General features: G+C 37.8%; 6 protein-coding genes and 1 long non-coding RNA gene across 8 annotated transcripts; 4 read left to right on the top strand and 3 right to left on the bottom strand.

Annotated features, from left to right (window-relative positions):
* The first annotated feature begins 118 nt into the window (after positions 1 to 118).
* Positions 119 to 744, top strand: linc-63. Its single transcript, NR_101543.1, has 3 exons — positions 119 to 209; positions 255 to 438; positions 487 to 744. It is a non-coding gene; the product is annotated as a long non-coding RNA linc-63 (long non-coding RNA).
* Positions 745 to 1271: 527 nt separating this feature from the next.
* On the bottom strand, positions 1272 to 2172 carry coq-4 (Ubiquinone biosynthesis protein coq-4, mitochondrial). The gene is made up of 4 exons (NM_058845.5): positions 1870 to 2172; positions 1729 to 1815; positions 1532 to 1684; positions 1272 to 1481 (listed from the first exon to the last, which is right to left on the bottom strand). The coding sequence occupies exons 1-4, from the start codon at positions 2163 to 2165 to the stop codon at positions 1322 to 1324; spliced, it is 696 nt and encodes a 231-aa protein (NP_491246.4). The 5' UTR covers positions 2166 to 2172; the 3' UTR covers positions 1272 to 1321.
* A 104-nt stretch (positions 2173 to 2276) lies between these two features.
* Positions 2277 to 3845, bottom strand: pgk-1 (putative phosphoglycerate kinase). Its single transcript, NM_058844.8, has 4 exons — positions 3691 to 3845; positions 3511 to 3635; positions 3140 to 3464; positions 2277 to 3088 (listed from the first exon to the last, which is right to left on the bottom strand). Exons 1-4 carry the CDS (start codon positions 3832 to 3834, stop codon positions 2429 to 2431), a joined length of 1254 nt encoding a protein of 417 aa, NP_491245.1. The 5' UTR covers positions 3835 to 3845; the 3' UTR covers positions 2277 to 2428.
* Positions 3846 to 5447: 1602 nt separating this feature from the next.
* hcp-4 (HoloCentric chromosome binding Protein) lies at positions 5448 to 8553 on the top strand. The gene is made up of 8 exons (NM_058843.9): positions 5448 to 5493; positions 5599 to 5805; positions 5855 to 6061; positions 6111 to 6233; positions 6286 to 7271; positions 7324 to 7883; positions 7929 to 8078; positions 8129 to 8553. Exons 1-8 carry the CDS (start codon positions 5449 to 5451, stop codon positions 8449 to 8451), a joined length of 2601 nt encoding a protein of 866 aa, NP_491244.1. The 5' UTR covers position 5448; the 3' UTR covers positions 8452 to 8553.
* Positions 8554 to 8652: 99 nt separating this feature from the next.
* guk-1 (guanylate kinase) lies at positions 8653 to 12017 on the top strand. Of its 2 annotated transcripts, none has more exons than NM_058842.7 (5): positions 8653 to 8888; positions 10803 to 10919; positions 11096 to 11234; positions 11297 to 11520; positions 11587 to 12017. In NM_058842.7, the coding sequence occupies exons 1-5, from the start codon at positions 8834 to 8836 to the stop codon at positions 11700 to 11702; spliced, it is 651 nt and encodes a 216-aa protein (NP_491243.1). In that variant the 5' UTR covers positions 8653 to 8833; the 3' UTR covers positions 11703 to 12017. The 2 variants fall into 2 exon arrangements, with proteins under 2 accessions (NP_491243.1, NP_001122511.1); NM_001129039.6 differs by lacking the exon at positions 8653 to 8888 and adding an exon at positions 9296 to 9426 and having other exon boundaries at positions 11587 to 12014.
* A 76-nt stretch (positions 12018 to 12093) lies between these two features.
* tfbm-1 (Dimethyladenosine transferase 1, mitochondrial) lies at positions 12094 to 17225 on the top strand (the record flags this gene model as incomplete). Its single annotated transcript, NM_058841.9, has 6 exons — positions 12094 to 12216; positions 12907 to 13053; positions 13233 to 13420; positions 14260 to 14441; positions 15423 to 15720; positions 16975 to 17225. 6 exons carry the CDS (start codon positions 12094 to 12096, stop codon positions 17138 to 17140), a joined length of 1104 nt encoding a protein of 367 aa, NP_491242.2. The 3' UTR covers positions 17141 to 17225.
* T03F1.11 (EF-hand domain-containing protein) lies at positions 17153 to 17576 on the bottom strand. Its single transcript, NM_058840.8, has 2 exons — positions 17521 to 17576; positions 17153 to 17463 (listed from the first exon to the last, which is right to left on the bottom strand). The coding sequence occupies exons 1-2, from the start codon at positions 17531 to 17533 to the stop codon at positions 17231 to 17233; spliced, it is 246 nt and encodes an 81-aa protein (NP_491241.2). The 5' UTR covers positions 17534 to 17576; the 3' UTR covers positions 17153 to 17230.
* Between the last annotated feature and the right edge of the window lie 1753 nt (positions 17577 to 19329).

Below are 19329 nucleotides of genomic sequence, written 5' to 3'. Positions count from 1 at the left end.
TGATCTACAAAAAATGCGGGAATTGCTTTCCCAAAAAAAGGGACGTCAGCACGTCCTTAACCATGCGAAATCAGTTGAGAGCGACTAAATTCCCGCAATTCTCGTAAATCTAGGTAGATCAAACCACCAAGTCGACACGGTCAAATGCGGCCATTATTCTCGCGTGCTCCTACCCGTCTCTGGCGTTTCAATGAGCCTGGAGTGAAGTGGTATATTTTCTATCAATTTTTTCCTCACTCAAGATATTTTTTTAGCCTGGCTAGGCGCGACGGCCCTCATCATCTGGAAAGTCCAAACAATTGACAATACCATCCTCTGCCACTGCTGGGTGGCTCCCACTCACCCCCAGCGCCCAACGGCACCCAATGGCAACCCAACTGGACAATCGGCCAAAGAGTTGAAGAGAATGCGGCAGAAGCTGAGACACGTGCTAAAACAGTAAGTTGTACAAGCCACCTCCTAATCAATGTTATAATATAATTTTAGGAAAGTTGCTACTTTAAATCATCATATCAACCGCCTGGAGGACTCTCCAAAATCCCGGATGTCCTTTACTGAAGAGAATATCAGGGACATCCGGTTCCATTTCCGGGAGGTCCAGAAGCTCCTGAAATTCGATAATTGAGAAGTTCGCTTATTTTTCCACAATTCCCCCGTCGTTCCTCATCCAAAACTTGCCCGTTTGCCTCTATTACCGGTTTCTTTCCATTTTTTCAGTTTCATGTACAATAAATCCTTTCTCACAAATCACACAATTATCAAAATCCAAAGAAATTGACTAAACTGCCAGTCGCAGAACGTTTTGGTATTACGGTAAACACAAAATTCTGAGAATGCGTATTCCGCAGCATATTTGACACGCAAAGTATCCCGTAGCGAAAACTACAGTAATTCTTTAAATGACTACTGTAGCGCTTGTATCGATTTAGAAATATTTTCGAAATTAAAAAATGCGTTGCTTCGTATTATTTTCTTAATATTTGCTTAATTCTAGTATTCTATCGATATTTAAATCCATTTCGAAAATCGACACAAGCGATACAGTAGTAGTTTTAAGAATTACTGTAGTTTTCGCTACGGGATACTATCAAAATTTATGAATCGATCCTTCGATTTTTGCAAAATCGAAGGATCGATTCATAAATTTTGATAGTATTTTGCTCGTCAAATATTTTGTGCAATACGCATTCTCAGAATTTAAGTGTTATCGTAATACCGTAACTGTTAAATGGTCCAAATTTTTCAAATTTAATGTCCGGTCCAAAAAAATTAATTAATTCATTTTTTCATTATCACTGAGAAATTCAAGATCAAATCTATATCACATATTCACAGATAATGGCGTTATATTTAGCTCCTTCTGCACCTCGCTGAGCTGCTTTTCAAAGTGATTTTCCCAGTCGAAAGCCATGAAGAATCGTGCATTCGTGGCCTGCTCCACAACCCAAGGGAGGTTCCGGTCGACAAGTTCTTGGCGATTTCTAGAATTTTTAAATTTTATTTTCATGGTTTCGTCTCTCTTTCTGCTTACTTTGTTAAAAGCCTGGCACCTCCAAATATTCCACCAGTGACACACATTGGAAGCCCATATTGAATTCCTTCGAAATATTTGACTGTTACCTCGCCGAGCATGTTCGTTTTCTGCTCCAATGCGATGTGGGTGAAGTCGTGTGTTTCGCGATACCTGAAATTTTGAATTTTTTTGTTATTTACGTCGATTTTTAAAACCTTTGCATAACATAAAGATGCTCCAAATTATCGATATACTTGACAGTGGGCCGAGCATCTGGAGATGTGTTCAAACGATCGAGAAAGCTGAAAATTGAAGTTTTTCAATTTTTTTTTGTTGTTTAATATACTTTCACATACTTTGAATACAATTTTCCTAATGTTCCATCCGGTAACTGTCTTAGCCACTTTCTATCAATTGTTCCATTTGAAATTCTTGGTTTTTCGAGAAGAAGTCGCTTTCCAACAACATCAGATTCCATTCTTTTTCGAATATTTTCTAAAACTGGTCCAATTGCAGTAGTTTCGCCCATCGCTGCCACCATATCTCCTCTTTTTGGATCCGAGATCGCTGTTACTGCTGATCCAATCCCGAGAAGCATCCGAGACAGCGGTGCCAAGGGAACATGCGATGCGTATAGCTTTTGAGCAGACATCTGATTTCTTTTCTTTTTTTTTCAATTGGAAAATGACTATAATGTATTGGTAGATATACGGAACTCTACGATTAAAAAACTCTACGATTAAGTGAACTCTTAATTTATTCTATAGTTATACACTTTATTTATACTTCATGTTACATGGAAGATTGTGAAATCACTGGGAACAATTCAAGACTAATGTGGGAAAGTTTTTAGAGAGAGAAAGAATAAATACAAATACACTATTGGGCAAGGAATAAACAATAGAAATTAGAAAATTATTGAGCTGGCGAAAGAGCATCAACTCCTGGCAGAACTTTTCCTTCGAGCAATTCCAAACTGGCTCCACCTCCAGTTGAGACGTGAGACACCTTATCTTCCGTGTTATACTTCTTGGCGGCGGTCGCAGTGTCACCTCCTCCAATGATTGTGATGGCTCCGGCAGCGGTGGCCTTGACAACTTCATCCATCAATGACTTGGTGCCTGTGGCGAATTTATCAAACTCGAATACTCCTGCTGGACCGTTCCAGACAATCGTTTTGGCGCGTTGAATGGCAGCGGCGAAGATCTTAGAAGATTCCGGCCCAACATCAAGTCCCATGTGGCCATCTGGAACACCTTCCTCGGCGGTGACGGTCTTCGAGGTTGCGTCCTCGGCGAACTTGTCAGCAATGACGAAATCCACTGGGAGATGGATTTGAACTCCCTTTGCCTTGGCAGCCTCAAGAAGCTCGTTCACAATTTTCGCTCCTTCTTCGTCGTACAAAGAGTTTCCGATCTTGACTCCCTGGGCAACTTTCAAGAAGGTATAGGCCATTCCTCCGCCGATGATCATCTCATTAACCTTGTCTAACAAGTTCTTGATCAACTGAATCTTGTCAGCGACCTTAGCTCCTCCAAGGATGGCCAGGAATGGACGAGCTGGGTTGTCGAGGGCCTGAAAATTTAATAATAAAATTCAATATGAAAAATTGGAGGAAAAAATTACCTTGCTAAAGTAGGAGAGCTCGTTCTTGAGCAAGAATCCACTTGCACGTTGTGAGTGCTCGACTCCAACCATGGAGCTATGGGCTCTGTGAGCGGTTCCGAAAGCATCATTGACATAAATATCGCCAAGCTTGGTGAGAGACTCGCGGAATTTCTTTACGGCTGCTGAATCAGCCTTAACCTTGGCACCGGATGCATCGACTCCTTTGCCCTCCTCTTCCAGATGATAACGAAGATTTTCAAGGAGAATGACTGATCCAGGAGCTGGATCGGCGCATGCAGCCTCCACTTCTGATCCGACACAGTCGTCGAGGAAGAGAACATCTCTGAAAATCATTTGTAATTTTTTTAAAATCAGATTATACAACAAACTTTTTCAAGAGAGCCTTCAACTCTTCAGCAACTGGTTTCAAGGTGTACTTGTCTTGGCGTCTGCCATCTGGACGTCCCAAATGTGACATTAAAACGACAGATTTGGCTCCGTTGCTAAGAGCATGCTGAAATTTTGAATATTATTGAAAATGTTGTTTGAAATAAATTTGAATTGATTACCTGAATGGTTGGAACAGCGGCAGCAATACGTTGATTGTTGGTGATTTTGCCATCCTTGAGTGGGACATTGAAGTCAACACGGATCAAAACTCGCTTTCCGGCGAGGTTCAACTGGTCGATAGCCAACTTGTTGAGGGAGCTCATTTTTCTGAATGCTGAAATTGTTTGATATTGATTTTCAAAAATTTCAAAGATGGTCAAAACAGGAGAGAATGTTAAAATTGAGAAACAAACAAGACAACTATTTTGACGAGCGACGTGAGAAATGATAGAAGTTGTTGCTCGCCTTTCTCTTTTACACTGGAAACGCAGAGAGACGAGAGATCGAGCGAGAGACCGCGCATTTGGATGGGTTGAAACGAATCAAATAAAAAACACATGAAGAATAACCGAAAACACAAATATAAATGTTTGAAGATCATTTGAAATTAAGAAGGCATGAACAGTAGTGATAAAACAAACCATTTCTAGAAATTTGATCAAATATGCTGTCAAAACAACGTCACTCATATAGATAAAAGTAAAAAATCAAGAATCACAAATGTTTTAGGGAAAATCTGAATTAGAAAATTGGAAGAAATGAAAATAATACATTTTGTAAACATTTTTTCTCAATTTTGGATGAAATCGATGAAGGGAAACCTTCAAAATTGTAAGACAAAAAGGCAAAAACAAAAAATAAATGGAGACCCGAAGAACTCGGGGGATGTCCAATTGGGGGGATTACCAGGGGATTGGTCCCGCCCACAGAACCGTGGCTTGCAATACGCCCATTTCTGCAACTGCCGCACGGTTTTAAAATTATTTTTTCTTGTTAATTCTCGCTCTATTGAGAAAAATACAGTTTTAAAACCGTGCGGCATTTGCAGAAATGGGCGTATTGCAAACCACGGTTCTGTGGGTGAGGCCAATCCCCCGAGTTGGTAATCCCCCCAATTGGACATCCCCCGAGTTCTTCGGGTCTCAATAAATGTTCGAAAGTATAGAAAGCATGCAAAATTGCGTTAAGTTAAATGCTGTCTGTGCAAACATCTCCGCAAAAGTTCAAAATTTTTTGCGCGGGGGCGCGGGTCTCACCACGAATACCGTACACTTGATACCGACAGGCGGGAAAAATCATTTTTAGAGTCTGATTTTTAGGCTTTGATTTTATTCTATTTTTCTCTTTTCGTTTTAAAATTTTATTTTCTTGCGGATCATTAGAAAAAAAAATGAAAACGCGCTTGAAATAACTTTCGAAGAACTTGGTTGAAATCAATATGTACTTTAAAGAGCTACCGCTCAACTAATATTGCACGAATTTTATTTAGAAAACTACTAATAAATTCTGCGTTTAGTATTTTCTACTGTTAGGGACGTGGAGGCCTTGTTGAAATTCGTGAAAACAAGCATAAATAGATCTCGATGAAGTATTATTCATTTTTCTTTATTTCACCAAAGCGTATCGATTGGCCTCTCTTCAAAACTGCGTTTGACTTGGTTCGGCTATTATTTTATACAAAGTCTGTGTCTTTCTCCCTTAAAATCAATCAATATTTGGCTCATAATACCTTCTTGCCTTTTGAATGCGAAAAGAAAACAATAAATACGTTTCCTCTATCCTCTTCTCGTAGCCTTCCCCCTCTAACCAAACGCGCTCCGTTGTACAATGCAAAACCGCCACTTTCAAATTTAGCTCCCATTTGACATCGAGAAGTTTGCTTATATTTATTCACCTCTTAAAATTGTCTTTTTTTCAAAACGATATCAAATTGCAGAATGAATCGAAAACCGCGAACCCGCAGTACGATTGTTCCTGGTCGAGTAAGTGATTCAGATTTTTAAAATTCTTAACAAATGTTTGATTTTTACAAAAAAAAAGTTCCACATTATGGTAATTTGATTGCTTACTTATTTTGTTTATTTCAGAAAATGATCACTGAAATCGTTGCTCTTCGTGAGGCTGGCTTGGACGATACAAGACCGTCGTACTTGGAGGAACCAACAGTTATCGTCGATGAATCGATGATGAATGATAGTGCAAATTTGGAGGAGCGAGAATGGAGAAAACAGGGACTATCTGAGAAGCAGATGTTCGCTATTTTGGAGAAAAGGAAACAAACACAGCTTAACAATGTAAATTTCAGTCACAAAATCTTTTCAACACCTAATAAACTATATTCAGGCCAGAAAACGTCTCGAAAAGGAAATGTACGGAGCGAAAACCTTCAAAGAGTTGATTGCTTGTCGTGAATACTCCGAATGTGAGAGCGACAGCGAGAACACTGTGAATCAAAATGTCCGAAGCGCTTCGGTTTTTGCCATTCCGGCGCTTCCGAAACACATCAGTGAAAAGTCGATGATGGGCTCGCCAATTGCTAATTCCAGAGGGGTATGAGATGAATTTGCGTGTTCATAGTTTAATAAATCTATAATTTCAGAGTGGAAAAGCTGGATTAAGTTGTTCAACTCCCAAGAGCTCGAGTGATACGTCGATGAGGTCCTTGAGATCGCTTGATATTTCACATGTCGTCAATACCGATCGACTAGATGCTGAAAGAGTGGTAAAATTTGTTTGTTTTAAAGATATTTAAACTAACTTTTATATCGTTTCAGACTGTTCACACCAAGTCTGTCGTTATCCCAACCATTCTCGAGGAGAGAGAGTCAACACTCCAGAAAACTCTCACGATTGAGAAGAATCACAGCTCTCAGCTGCAAAAAACCTTCACTGTGGCTGAAGATGCTCCTGAAGAACTTCAGAAAACGGTGACAATCGAGAAGAATCAGAGCTCGGAAATGCAAAGAACGTTTACGGTGGCTAAAGATGCATCAAAAGAGCAATCACAGCTTCAAAGAACGGTAACGATCGAGAAGAATCAAAGCTCTCAGCTGCAAGGAAACTTCACGGTGGCTAAAGATGCTCCTGAAGAACTTCAGAAAACGGTGACGATCGAGAAGAATCAGAGCTCGGAAATGCAGGGAACGGTCACAGTGGCTAAAGATGCAGAACACTCCTCTCTACAGAAAACGTTCACAAAGCCGACCGAGAAAGATGAGTCATCACTTCAAAGAACTTTCAACGTAGCTAACAGAGATGAAAATAACGATTCAACTCTTCAAAAGACGTTTATTATTGAAGAAAGAGATGCATACGAGCAAGGAACCACGAGTGTTGGTGTGAAGCCTCCAGTACTGGCACAAAACACGATGGAAGGAGGAGAAAAACGGAGAACGTCGAAAGTCACTTCGGATGAGCGAGAACGACGTAATGCCAGTATTTCTAATCCTCTTCACAACAGTATGCTCGAAAAGGAAGAAATTCAATCGCCGGGAGCCAACTTCTTCAAACATCCCCGAAAAAAGATCAGACCGGTGGTTCAAACGCCGCCACGAATCAAGGCAACCAGCAGACTTAGTACTGAATCGAATAAGGAGCGAACGATTGAGATGGAATCGGTAGCTGAAGAACGAACAATGGAAGCGGATTCTATTGGCTCGTCTTATATCTCTCCAACATTCAATGCATCTCGAGTTTCGCCGGTTCCAGAAGTTCCAGAAAAAGTGGAGCCAATGCATGTATCGAAAGCCGCAACTCCAAAGTATGTTTTTTTTCGAATTGCGGAATATTATTCTTATTTCTCCATTTTCCAGATCGATTCGGCACACGGATAATTCTATCCGTAATATTGGACCCACCAACAATGTCGAATGTGCTCGGGCTGCACTGCTCTCAACACCGACTAGGATGGATATCGTTGATTCTGTGAATCGAGTGACCCCGGCACGACGATATGAACAGCCTACTTTCGCTTCACTCGTCAAAAGGATGAATATGAAAGATGCTAATCGTTTGCTTGAGGAAACTTCACGAAAGAATACGCCTGCGAAGACTACTGCTACAACTTCTTCAGCCGCTGTTCGCATGGTTTTGGAGGATGATGAGGAGGATCAGGCGACGGAGGTCATTGAAAAAAGATCTGAAAATGGTGGTGTGATTGTCGATGGTGAGGATGAGGCAGCAGATTCAAGCAATCGCTCCCTGAACATCGAATTGAATGCGCTGACTGTCAACGAAGAGCCTGCACATGATATCAGTGCCATTGATTTTCCAGAGGACGATACAAATGAAATGAGATCTTCTTCTGACGAAGAAGAAATGGAAGCACGTCCAGATCCAAGGAAAAAGTCGTCTAGAAGACTCGGGCTTCTTAGTGAGTGTTACTTCACAAATAACAACGTTTTTAAAACAATTTCAGGTGATTCGATTGCTCTTGGTCTTGCTAGTTCGTCGAGAAGACGCCCAAACGACACATTCGTTGACGAAACATGGTATCCTGAACCGAATTCTAAAGGAAACAGACGTCCGAGAACACACAGGGGTATGAAACTGAAAGAGCATCAACTCAGTGAGTTTTAATTAATTAATGCAATCATTCGAAACTTTAAACATTTTCAGTGAAGCCAGAAGATGCTCCAGACGGTGTCCGAAGATCGACGCGTGTCCGCGTGAAGCCTGTTCGTTCGTGGCTTGGAGAACAACCGGTTTATGTCAATTCGCCGATTAGTGGCTGCAAGCGATTGACTGGTGTGACGGCCGTTGTCATCAAGGATCCGCGTTTGTGCTATTACAGAACTGCTGACGTCAGAACAGCAACCGAGCGAGAGCTGAAAGATAAGGCCAACAAAAGGGCTTTGGCGCAGGAAAAGAAGCAACAAAGACAGAATGCAAGAAGTGGGCGACGTCACGATAGTGACGACGATGAAGAAGATGATATGTGAAGAAATAACTATTGCTCCACTATTTAGCAATGTCAAAAAACCCATCTAATCCCAATACCTGTAAATAATGCAATTTTAAAGGGAATAAAGTTTGAATCTGTCAATCCTTTTTTATGTTTAGTTTATATCTGGTGAATTGTTCCAATAAATTTTATTTATTTTTCTTTAATTTGCGCGACATCCTCCATATGCCTAGCAAAAATTCAGATTAGCGATTTTCAATTTGCTCTAATGGGTTGTATATCCGGCTGAGCCACACACACACATACACATATTTATCACTAAGTCGTCGTCATAAGCGTGATATATACCGGATATATAAGATTTGGATATTTACGAAGAGGCGAGGGGTATAAATAAGCGACGGCCCGTTGAGGTATTCATGCACGCCACCTCCCGTGTCGCCTGGTTTTGGCGGCCGTCCTGTCAATCGTTTAGTAAGTCTTTTTTGCGCGCTTTTCCAGAAAAAAATCAGCTTTTCGTTTTGAAATGTTGTCACTTTACAAGATTTTTCCATGTATTCTAAGATTCTTCTTAAAGGCGCACGGATTTATTCAGATGGGTCTCGGCGCGCAAAAAAGTTTATGGTAGTCTTCTGAGAATTCTTCCTCGTTTTCCTCGGATTTTTAAATGAAATTACTTGGTTTTTAGCGAATTTTATAGTTTTATTTTCGATTTTTTAATTGAAAATCGTTTTAAATCAATTTTCAATTCACAAAAAAGACTACCATCACTTTTTTTAGGTTTTCGTTCAGAAATATCTTTTTTTACCCGCATCTGTTTTCGCTATACATATATGTCCTCTTTTGTTGGCACTCACATGATAACCTAATGCACACGCTGCTGATAAGGTCATCCACAAATTGCAACATTTTAGTGTGTCATCAATTTTGGTATAGAGTGAAGAAAAGCGGCACAATTCCTCCCTAATTTGTGAACAAAATTCATTGAAAATGACTTATATTCAGGATTATTGTGAGTTTTTTTCTCTCCGAGATCTATGTGTAATTTGCTCACCATAGTCTAATCCGTTCTCGTGACGCGGATTGAAAATCAGGATTAGGAATCAGTTTTCGAGTGTTTTTTTTCCATTTTCTGTTGAAATTTCGCCTATGTACACCCTATTTCTTCTTCATCATGCCAAAAAGCAACGACGTAATCGGAGCCGAGAAGGTAACAAAAAACGACAGTTCATGGCCCTAAAAACCGCTGTGACACTGATAATATTCCCGTTTTTTTCCTGCGTCTCTCCGTTCTCTCCAATGTTTTCCGGGACCATTCGCCTTGCCAAAGCGGAAGCACGGACTGTGAAGGAAAAGAGTGCGGAGACAACGAGGCAAAGGCGACGTGGCGAGAATGTATGCGCAACGTGGTTGTCGAGGCTTTCCCTTCCTCCTCAGTTCTCGCCCACACACACACACATTCACTTTGATTGTGATGGATATTGTTTGCACAATTTTCCAATTCTTCTCCAGTAGATATCAAATTGATAACAAAAGCTTTTATCTTCTGCTTTGGAATTTAATTTAACAAAAAAAAATGAACATTTTGAGCGTTTTGAGAGCAGATTTGTGAGATATATGTGGTATAAAATTGAGAAAACGCTTTTTCTCAACTTATCTACAAATAACTCATTTTCCAGCCATTTTTAAAGTGATCTCCGCTCTTGAATAAATAATTTTGCGGTTTTTTTCTCATGAAAAAACAAATTTTTAGTAACTGCAAACAGGTGTGCGCCTTTAAAGAGTACTGTAATCTCAAACTTACGTTACTGCGGATTTTTCATCAATCTAAATTGCAATTGCCGTAGTTTTTCTTTAAAAATATATTTAAAACTAAGAATATCATTAAAAACACTTAAATAAAAATCTCGATTCCGCAGCAACAAAAATTTGAAATTACAGTACACTTTAAAGATGCACAACTCTTCGCATTTTATTAAAATTTGTCGTGTCGAGACCGGGTACCGTATTTTTGCAGCTGTGTAATAGCGAAACCAACAAAATCAAATTTTCCTTTCCATCAATTCCCCACTTCAAAATGTTTGAATTTTCCCGCCGCAAGTAAAACAATTTTAGGCCAAAAGCTTTCTCTCTTTTAAATTTCGCTCAAACGCGCTCTGCTGTCACTCCATAGCGCCGCTGGTTGAAAATAATAAACTTTTTGTGTTGTGTCACGTTATTTTTTTTGCGCGTCGAGTCTTTCTCGATTCTCTACTAACACTTTGTTCATTTTTAACAACAAAATTTTCGTGCCGCCATGAAGCTAACATCTGTCATATTCAACAGTTTCGGTACATTCAGAAAAGAAAACTTCTCGATTAAAAAAAAAATAATTCGATTTCGTTTCAGTTCGAAAAATGCCGTGCCGGCCGATTGTGCTCTCCGGACCATCGGGTGGAGGAAAAAGTACGATTTTGACGAGAGCCATGCAGGAATACCCAAATAGCTTTGCTTTCAGCGTTTCTCGTGAGTTTTTGGCAAAATTTGATTCCAAATTTCGAGAAAAAACCTCATTTTTGCTCAAATCTTAAATTTTTAATCACCATAAAAAATTTTTGAGTAATTTTTGTAAAGTTCCGGTATAAAATTCGTTTGTCTGGGCACATTTTGTGTATTTCCAAAAAAATTAAATAGTTTTACAGACACAACGAGACAGCCAAGAGCCGGTGAGGAGCACGGAAAACACTATTACTTCACGGAAAAGGAGAAGATGCAGGAAATGATTAAAAATAACGAGTTTCTGGAGTTCGCCACGTTTAGCGGAAATACTTATGGAACTAGGTTGGTTTTTGGAATCGAATATTTTTGGAACAGAACAAAAAAATTTATTTTTATTTTTACAGCAAGAAAACCGTCCTAGAAATCGAAAATAGCGGAAAGATCTGCGTTCTGGATATTGAGTTGCAAGGAGTTCGAAACATCAAGAATAGTCATCTCGACGCCAGATACATTCTGATCCGTGCCCCATCCATCAAGCTTCTCGAGGAAAGACTCAGAGCAAGAGGAACCGAAACCGAGGAGAGCCTCTCGAAGCGTCTTCAACATGCATCTGAGGATTTAGTTGAAAGTGAGCGTTTTTTGCCTTTTTTGAAAAAAGAAAAGTAATATAAATTTTAATTTAATTTGTTTTCAGTCGAAAAAAATCCAACGCTCTTCGACAAAGTGATTGTGAACGATGATTTGGAACGTGCCTATAAGGAATTCGTCGATCTTCTTCGTGATGATCTCGAAAAAACCTCCAAAAAATAATAAATTATTTTTTAAAAATTGTCTCTATTCAGTCATTCCTCCAATTTTTTCTGTCTTGATGAACTTGAGTGTCTTCTGGTTGTGGTAGGTACTCTTTATCTCTCTCTTTCAATACACCTCTTTCAAATTTGCTTTATTCCAACAAACTTTGTTCCCTTTTTTTATTTATTGCTCCCTCCTTTTTTTTTGCAATTCAGTTTTGTCTTCTTTAGTCAACTTCTCAAGTTATTTTCTTTTTGTCTCATTCATTTCATAATAATTATTTGATTTCGTATTAATACGTATTGAATACAATAATTTTGGTTTTTAAAAAACTGTTCCAAATGGCAGATACTATTTTCAGTGAGAATTCGGATTTTTTTAGAGAAAAAAATCTGAACTATTTTCATAGATGGCTTCTGCTTCACGTCTCCCGCCGCTCCCGGCACTACGAGATTTCATCCATATGTACAGGTTGAGAGCGAAGAAAATTCTTTCGCAGAATTATTTAATGGATATGAATATCACAAGAAAGGTTGGATTTCTGAAATTTTTTATTTGCAAAATTCCAAAAAATTAATTTAAAAATTAAAAATTTTCCGGTTTTTAAATCAAAAATATTACGGGAACTCAAAATTCTGAAAATGCGTACTACACAGCATATTTGACGCGCAAAATATCTCGTAGCGAAAGATACAGTAATTCTTTAAATGACTACTGTAGCGGGCTCGACAATTAAAAAAAAAATTTTTTTTGAAAATCGAGCCCGTAAATCGGCACTAGCGCTACAGTAGTCATTTAACTAAATTTTCGCTACGAGATATTTTGCGCGTCAAATATGTTGTGCAATACGCATTCTCAGAGTTTGTACGGTAATTTTAGTTGAAACAGAGCGTGCTCCTTTAAAAAGTGTGGTAGTTTCAACATTTTTTCTTGAAAAATTATAATTAGTAAGTGAAAATGTATTTAGATAAACAAGAAAAATACTGTAGTCTTTAAAAATTTTTAAATTTTTTTTGAAAATTCAAATTTTAAGTCCCATTTTTGCAACTAAACAACATTAAAAAATTTTTAAAAAATTCAAATTTTAAGTCCTATTTTTTCAATTAATTTTTTTTAACTTTTAGAAATTTTTTCCAACATTTCGAATTTTAATTCCCATCGCAATTTTTGAAAATTTCAAAGAATCAAATATAAAAATCTTCTATAATTCATTAATTTTCAGATAGCAAAACACGCAAAAGTGATCGAAAAAGACTGGGTAATCGAGATCGGACCGGGTCCTGGCGGAATTACACGAGCAATTCTTGAAGCTGGAGCCTCGAGGCTTGACGTCGTAGAAATCGATAATAGATTTATTCCGCCGTTACAGGTTTGTCATTTTTGGAAATTATAAATTATTATCAAAGGGCAAAGTGTGTGTGTGTGAACTGATAAGGAATCAAAATCATGATGACGGAGCGTTTTACCGGAAAAATGTTCTCGGAGAATTTCGAAATTAGTTTATTTTGAGGGAAAATGGAAAAAAAAAAATGAAAAATCGAATTTCAGCATCTCGCGGAAGCAGCCGATTCTCGAATGTTCATCCATCATCAGGATGCACTTCGAACGGAAATTGGAGATATTTGGAAAAATGAAACCGCGAGACCCGAATCTGTGGATTGGCATGATTCAAATCTACCTGCAATGCATGTCATTGGGAATTTACCATTTAATATTGCTTCACCGCTTATTATTAAGTAAGATCTGAAAAGATGTGTAGAAATTAGAAAATAAATAAATAAATAAAAATGTTTGCTTAAAATTTGGATAAAAAACAAAAAATCCAATTTATCAACAAAAAACCAAACAAAAAATCATTTAATTTTAAACGGGACAAAACGGATAATTTTCAAAAAATATTAGAACCGAAGAATTTTTGTTGACTTTTGTGTTTATTGGCCCCAAAAAACCAAAAAAGCCATGTTTCTTTAAACAAAACCCCAGAAAAACAAATAACAAAAGCCCAGGTACCAAAAAATAATAAAAAAAATTGAAATTTGCGAAATACCAAAAAAAATCCAAAAAAATAATTTTGATGCTCGAATTTATTTAAAAACAATCCTGAAAAAGTGAAAAAATGTTTGAGATCTTTTTGTGGTCTAGAAAAATAAAAAAAAATTTTTTTTCGTCAAAATACCAGCAAAAAAAAAAACAAAAATTAAAATTTGCGAAAAACCAAAAAACACCAAAAAAAATTTGATGCTTGAATTTTTTTTTCAAAAAAAAAACAGTGAAAAAGTAAAAAAATTTGTTGGGTTTTTTTTTTTGGTTTTTTTGGTAAAAAAACCGAAAAAAGTCCCAACCCTGGTGGGAATTCAAGCCTGCAAACTTATATTTTTATAGTTCCAGATTTTCAAGCAAAAAAAATATTTAGCATTGCATGCTTTTATTTTAGAACCCTTTTTTTTGGTCTAGAAAATACCAAAAAATACCAACAAAAAAAAACAGTTTTGGTCAAAATACCAAAAAAAAAGCCTAAAAACTCCCGGCCCTGTACGTGATACAGAATTTTCCGTGATGTATCAACCATTTCTAGGTATCTCCGTGACATGTCATACCGACGAGGAGTTTGGCAGTACGGTCGAGTTCCACTAACATTAACTTTTCAACTGGAAGTCGCCAAACGTCTGTGCTCTCCGATCGCCTGTGATACTCGGTCTCGTATCTCTATTATGTCTCAATACGTGGCAGAGCCTAAGATGGTTTTTCAGATTTCCGGTAAGTTTTTTTGCTCAAATTTCAATCCAAGAAAATTCAAATTTAGGAGCGTCGTCGCGAAAATTTTAGTTTTCCTATGACCCTTAAACACAACTTTCTGGACCCCTTTCGGTATCCTTTTCCAAAATTTATAGGTAGTAGGGCAGCGGAGTTAGAGCGGAGTTACAGCGGAGTTTTAGCAGTCGATGAGAAGTTCTCGTCTGCAAAATGCCCCTCACCGCCTTGAGAACTTGAAATTCCCAATAATTAGAAGCATTATGTCATTACACGGCAGCCGGCAAAAATTGATGTCGCGTCGGCGACATTAAACATGCGCGGAAAATTAAATAACGACTTTTATTGCAACAGTTCGCATGCCAACGCTACATTGTTTTTTGTCGGCTGCAGGTTATCTATAGATATGTTCTCCGAGTAATCATTATTAGATCCTTCGGATGGAAGGGGCCACGGGTCTCCGTACCCGTCAAAGCCCAGTTGGAGAGGATCTCAAAAAATCACGCAACTCCTCGAAGGCATTTTAAACCAACTGAGCAATGCTCCCCGTCCCTTAATTTTGGAAAATGATTCTGAAAAGGATCCAAAAATGAAAACCAAGATGAAACCCAGAATTTTGAACAATTTGAATCAAAGATGTCAAAGATGAAAAATCGAAATATCGAGAAAAATGTTTAGAAAATCAAAAAAAAAATGCTGTAAAACACAATTTGATGAGAAAACGTGATAAGAAAATGCCCAAAAATTCAAGCAATTCTCAAAAATCGAAAAAAAAATTTTTTTGAACTAAATAAACTTTTGGATTTTACAGAAATATAAAATCTCTCTTGATCCTAATCAAAGCTAAATACAAAAATCGAAATTTTTCGTCAAAAACACGAAATCAAACTGAAAATTTTGTTTGATTGCTTTATTTTTAATTTTAGGAAAAATTTGAAAAAAGGGAAAAGTAATTAAAAAAGTTGCGAATATCGAAAACATTTTCAGGCTCATGTTTCGTGCCAAGACCTCAAGTTGACGTTGGAGTTGTTCGTTTCGTACCACGGAAGACTCCTCTAGTGAATACATCGTTTGAAGTTCTCGAGAAAGTTTGTCGCCAAGTGTTCCATTACCGTCAAAAGTATGTAACAAAAGGATTGAAAACTCTGTATCCTGAGGAATTGGAAGACGAGCTTTCAGATGATCTACTGAAAAAGTGTCGAATCGATCCGACGACAACGTCGATTCGGCTCGGAATTGAACAATTTGCGGATCTTGCTGAAGGTTATAATGAGCAGTGTATACGGTAAGACACTCTGACAGATTTATGTGAATCGTCGCGAGACCCAACAAAAAAAAGTTGAGAACCTTTAAATGTGTTTCTTTTCTGAAAAAAGTAGCAGCTGACTTTGCGTCAAGCAACTCAGCCGTAGAATAAATATTTGAAGAAAAAATAAACTGAAAATGTTCTCTCAAAATTTGGAAGGATGATTTTTTTACACGACGATCTGTCGATTTACGCAGTCTGTGTACTCCTCGAGGAGAACTGCGAGTTAATTGTGTTCAAAGAATATCACATTTTTCGGCTGAAATTTTCGAATTTTGATTTTTCGCGCTAATCAGGTTTGTATTACGGGAACGCAACATATCTGACGCGAAAAATATCTTGTAGCGACAACTACAGTACCTCTTAACTGACTACTGTGGCGTTTGTGTCGATTTACGGGCTCGATTTTCTAAATTAATTAAACTCATTTATTCATCGATAGCATATTAAAATTAAGCAAAAATGAGAAAATAAAATCGACACAAGAGCTACAGTAGTAATTTAAAAAATTACTGTAGTTTTCGCTACGAGATATTTTGCGCGTCAGATATGTTGCGCGATACGCATTCTCCGAGTTTTGTGATCCCGTAATATTGAAAATGCAAAAATTATTTACTGAAAGCGCGAAAAAAACCTAAAACCTGTACAAACTTCTTCTCGGGGAGTACACAATCGACACATGATCTCAATTTTTAATAACTTCCTCGTGATAAATGAATGATACGCACACAAATATATACTCAATCCTCCAAAATGTGCACTCGTGAGTGAAACAATTTTGAAGAAATCAGTGCGAATTGATCTCTCGTGGCCGGGAAAGTTTCGACAAATAGACAGATTATTCGATTTCGAGCATCAAACACCAAAACACAGACCTTCTTTCAATACTACACAAACGTCACATTTTGGTATTTTTCGCCGAAAAAGTACGGTATCAGGTCTTGACACGACATATTTTTGTTTAATGCAAAATAAAACGGAGCAACAAAAGTTTGAAACTACAGTACTCTTTAAAGGCGCACACGATTTGCATCTAATAAAAGTTTTAAACATCGAGAATGATTTCGAAGATATTTAACGATACATTTTCAAGAACTGCAAATTAGAAATTTCTTGAAATAAAAATGCCTTTAATATCTTTAAAAATAGTATATTTCACAATACCAACTAATTAAAAATTGAATTGAAGATTCTGATTCTTTTTAGTTGAAATTCAATAATTTTTCATTTCAGATATCCGGGCTTATTCCTCTATGACTACACGAACAAGCTGCATAATCTGGAAGATTTATCAAAAGAACCCAATGCTCTTCCACCTCCTGTACCCATCTTTGCACCGGCTCCGACAATTGACTCGGCGGACAACACGTGGTCGCTCAAGAATTTTAATTGTTCATAATTTTGTTATATTATAGATTGTTTATTGTTGAGATTGTTTAGATTTGTTATAAATTTTGGAAAGATAAAACATTAAGAAATTGAAAGAATTTTAGGAAGTGACTTTGTTGATGTACTCCTTGAACTCATCGAAAGTGATTTTGGAGTCTCCGTCTTTGTCGGCCTCCTTGATGACTTGAATCAAAAATTTGAGGTTCGTCTTGAACACGGGATCCTTCTTATCGTCCTTCTCAGCTCCCAACAACATGCAGATCACATCATCTTTGCTGATGAATCCAGACATATCCTTGTCGTGGAGAGAAAACATCTCACGGAGTTCATGTTCTGGAAATAATTAGAAAATTTATAGAATTTGGCAACAAAAAAAAAGATAAAGCTCACCCCAAGTAGCCATGACGGAAAGTTCAAGACTGAGCTTCACTCGAAAACCGTTGGAGGCGGGTAGGAGGTGCCGAGTGGGTAAATAAATGGAAAAGCATCTCAGAGAAAAAGAAAAGAGAGAGAATGTTTTGTCAATTGATTGTTTGTTTTACTAATTTGAATTTTCGAAAGTCGTTGTTTGTAAGTGTCAAACATTGACGATTAGCAAATGAAAACAGGACACTTTTTTTTTTGAGAAATTGGGAATTCCTGAATTCAGGCCGAAGAAAAATTGGAATCATGGAGGTTTGATTTTCAGCAGAATTAATCATTTTTAATTTTTTTTTTTCAACTTCCCGATCGTGATCTTGTTTGATCTCCTGAAAACTTATTTTCGAAAGGTGTGATGTCACTCGAATTTTATTATTACGGGAACACTAATCTATGAGAGAGCGTATTGAGCAACATATTTGACGCGCGAAATATCTCGTAGCGAAAACTACAGTACCTCTTTAAATGACTACTGTAGCACTTGTGTCGATTTACGGGCATTTTTTTTATAATTTTTTGATTTATGTCAAAATGGAGCCCGTCAATCGACACCAGCGATACAATAGTCATTTAAAGAATTACTGTAGTTTTCGTTACGAGATATTCTGCTCAATACGCATTCTCAGAACCCTCTGAAGAATTTTCGTTCCCGCAATATAGTAGTTGCCGCCAACATTATGCCTGCCAGCCTGCCTACCGCCTATTTTGTGCAATTTGTCGTGAACTTTGGTTTTTTGGCGTATGAAAGAAATGCGTAGAACACCATGTTGGCAGGGATTTTTGCACAGAAATTTAAAGTTTCTAAAAAATCATTCATCAGTCTTCTGAAATATCGCTTTTAGCCGTTAGACAAATTCGGCGCCTAACAGGTCTCGACGCGACAGAAATTTTAAATTTTAGATGCTACAAAAAAGTATGCGTCTTTAAGGGCATCTTTAAGAAAATTGCACTACTATACATCTTAAAGGCGCACACTTTTTCGCAGCCTCCCTAATTACCTATGTTTCAGTCGTGTCGAGAGCAGAAAAAGTCATGAATCACAAAATCTTATGTGTTTTGGATTATTTGAAAACTTTAGAAGAGGAAATCGCGACATGTTAATTATAATTTTTTCGATCCAAACGTGATATTTCTAATGATTATCAGTGTAACTGTTTAAAAAATCGTCTTTCTCTTGATCTCTAGACAGTCCATCTCTCGCCACTCGACCCGAAACTTGAGGAGCATTCCACGAAAAACGTCCTCTATTTATTTGTTTGGAAACACTCGCGCGTATATCCCGTCCCGAATAGACAGAAATCCTGACAAAAGAGACAAGGAGAGGGGATCAATTGGTTATTAGTGTTGTATTTTTGTAAAAATATATGTACACGAAAAGATAAGTGTTATATATTCAATTTGTAATAAGAATAGAAGAAGCTTTATTAGAAAGCAGAAGAGGATGATAGAATAGTGAGGAATGATCGAATATGATGGATCGATCAAGGAATGTACATGTGGATAATACGTGAAATAATAATAAGAGAGTTCGAGAGTTCACGTGCTTCTTATTGTCGAGTTGTTATCGCCAAGTAGTGCGAACACGTTCACGTCTCGCCGTAACACCTTCCCCCCTTATTGACGAATAGCGATTCCCTTGGGAAGAGGGGTTTCGACCAGAAGCTGTATATCGACTTCCGTTGCGAGTGGAGGCTTGACCGAGCTGTGTGGATGTCGATCCTCGCGGAGTTCCGGTGGAGGTTGAAGGGTGCTCCACAGATGAACCATATCTGTCCGGTA

The sequence above is a fragment of the Caenorhabditis elegans genome, chromosome I (genome assembly GCF_000002985.6).
Source record: "Caenorhabditis elegans chromosome I".
In the NCBI taxonomy this organism is placed as follows: Eukaryota; Metazoa; Nematoda; class Chromadorea; order Rhabditida; family Rhabditidae; genus Caenorhabditis; species Caenorhabditis elegans.
This window is presented reverse-complemented; position numbering and strand designations above follow the sequence as displayed.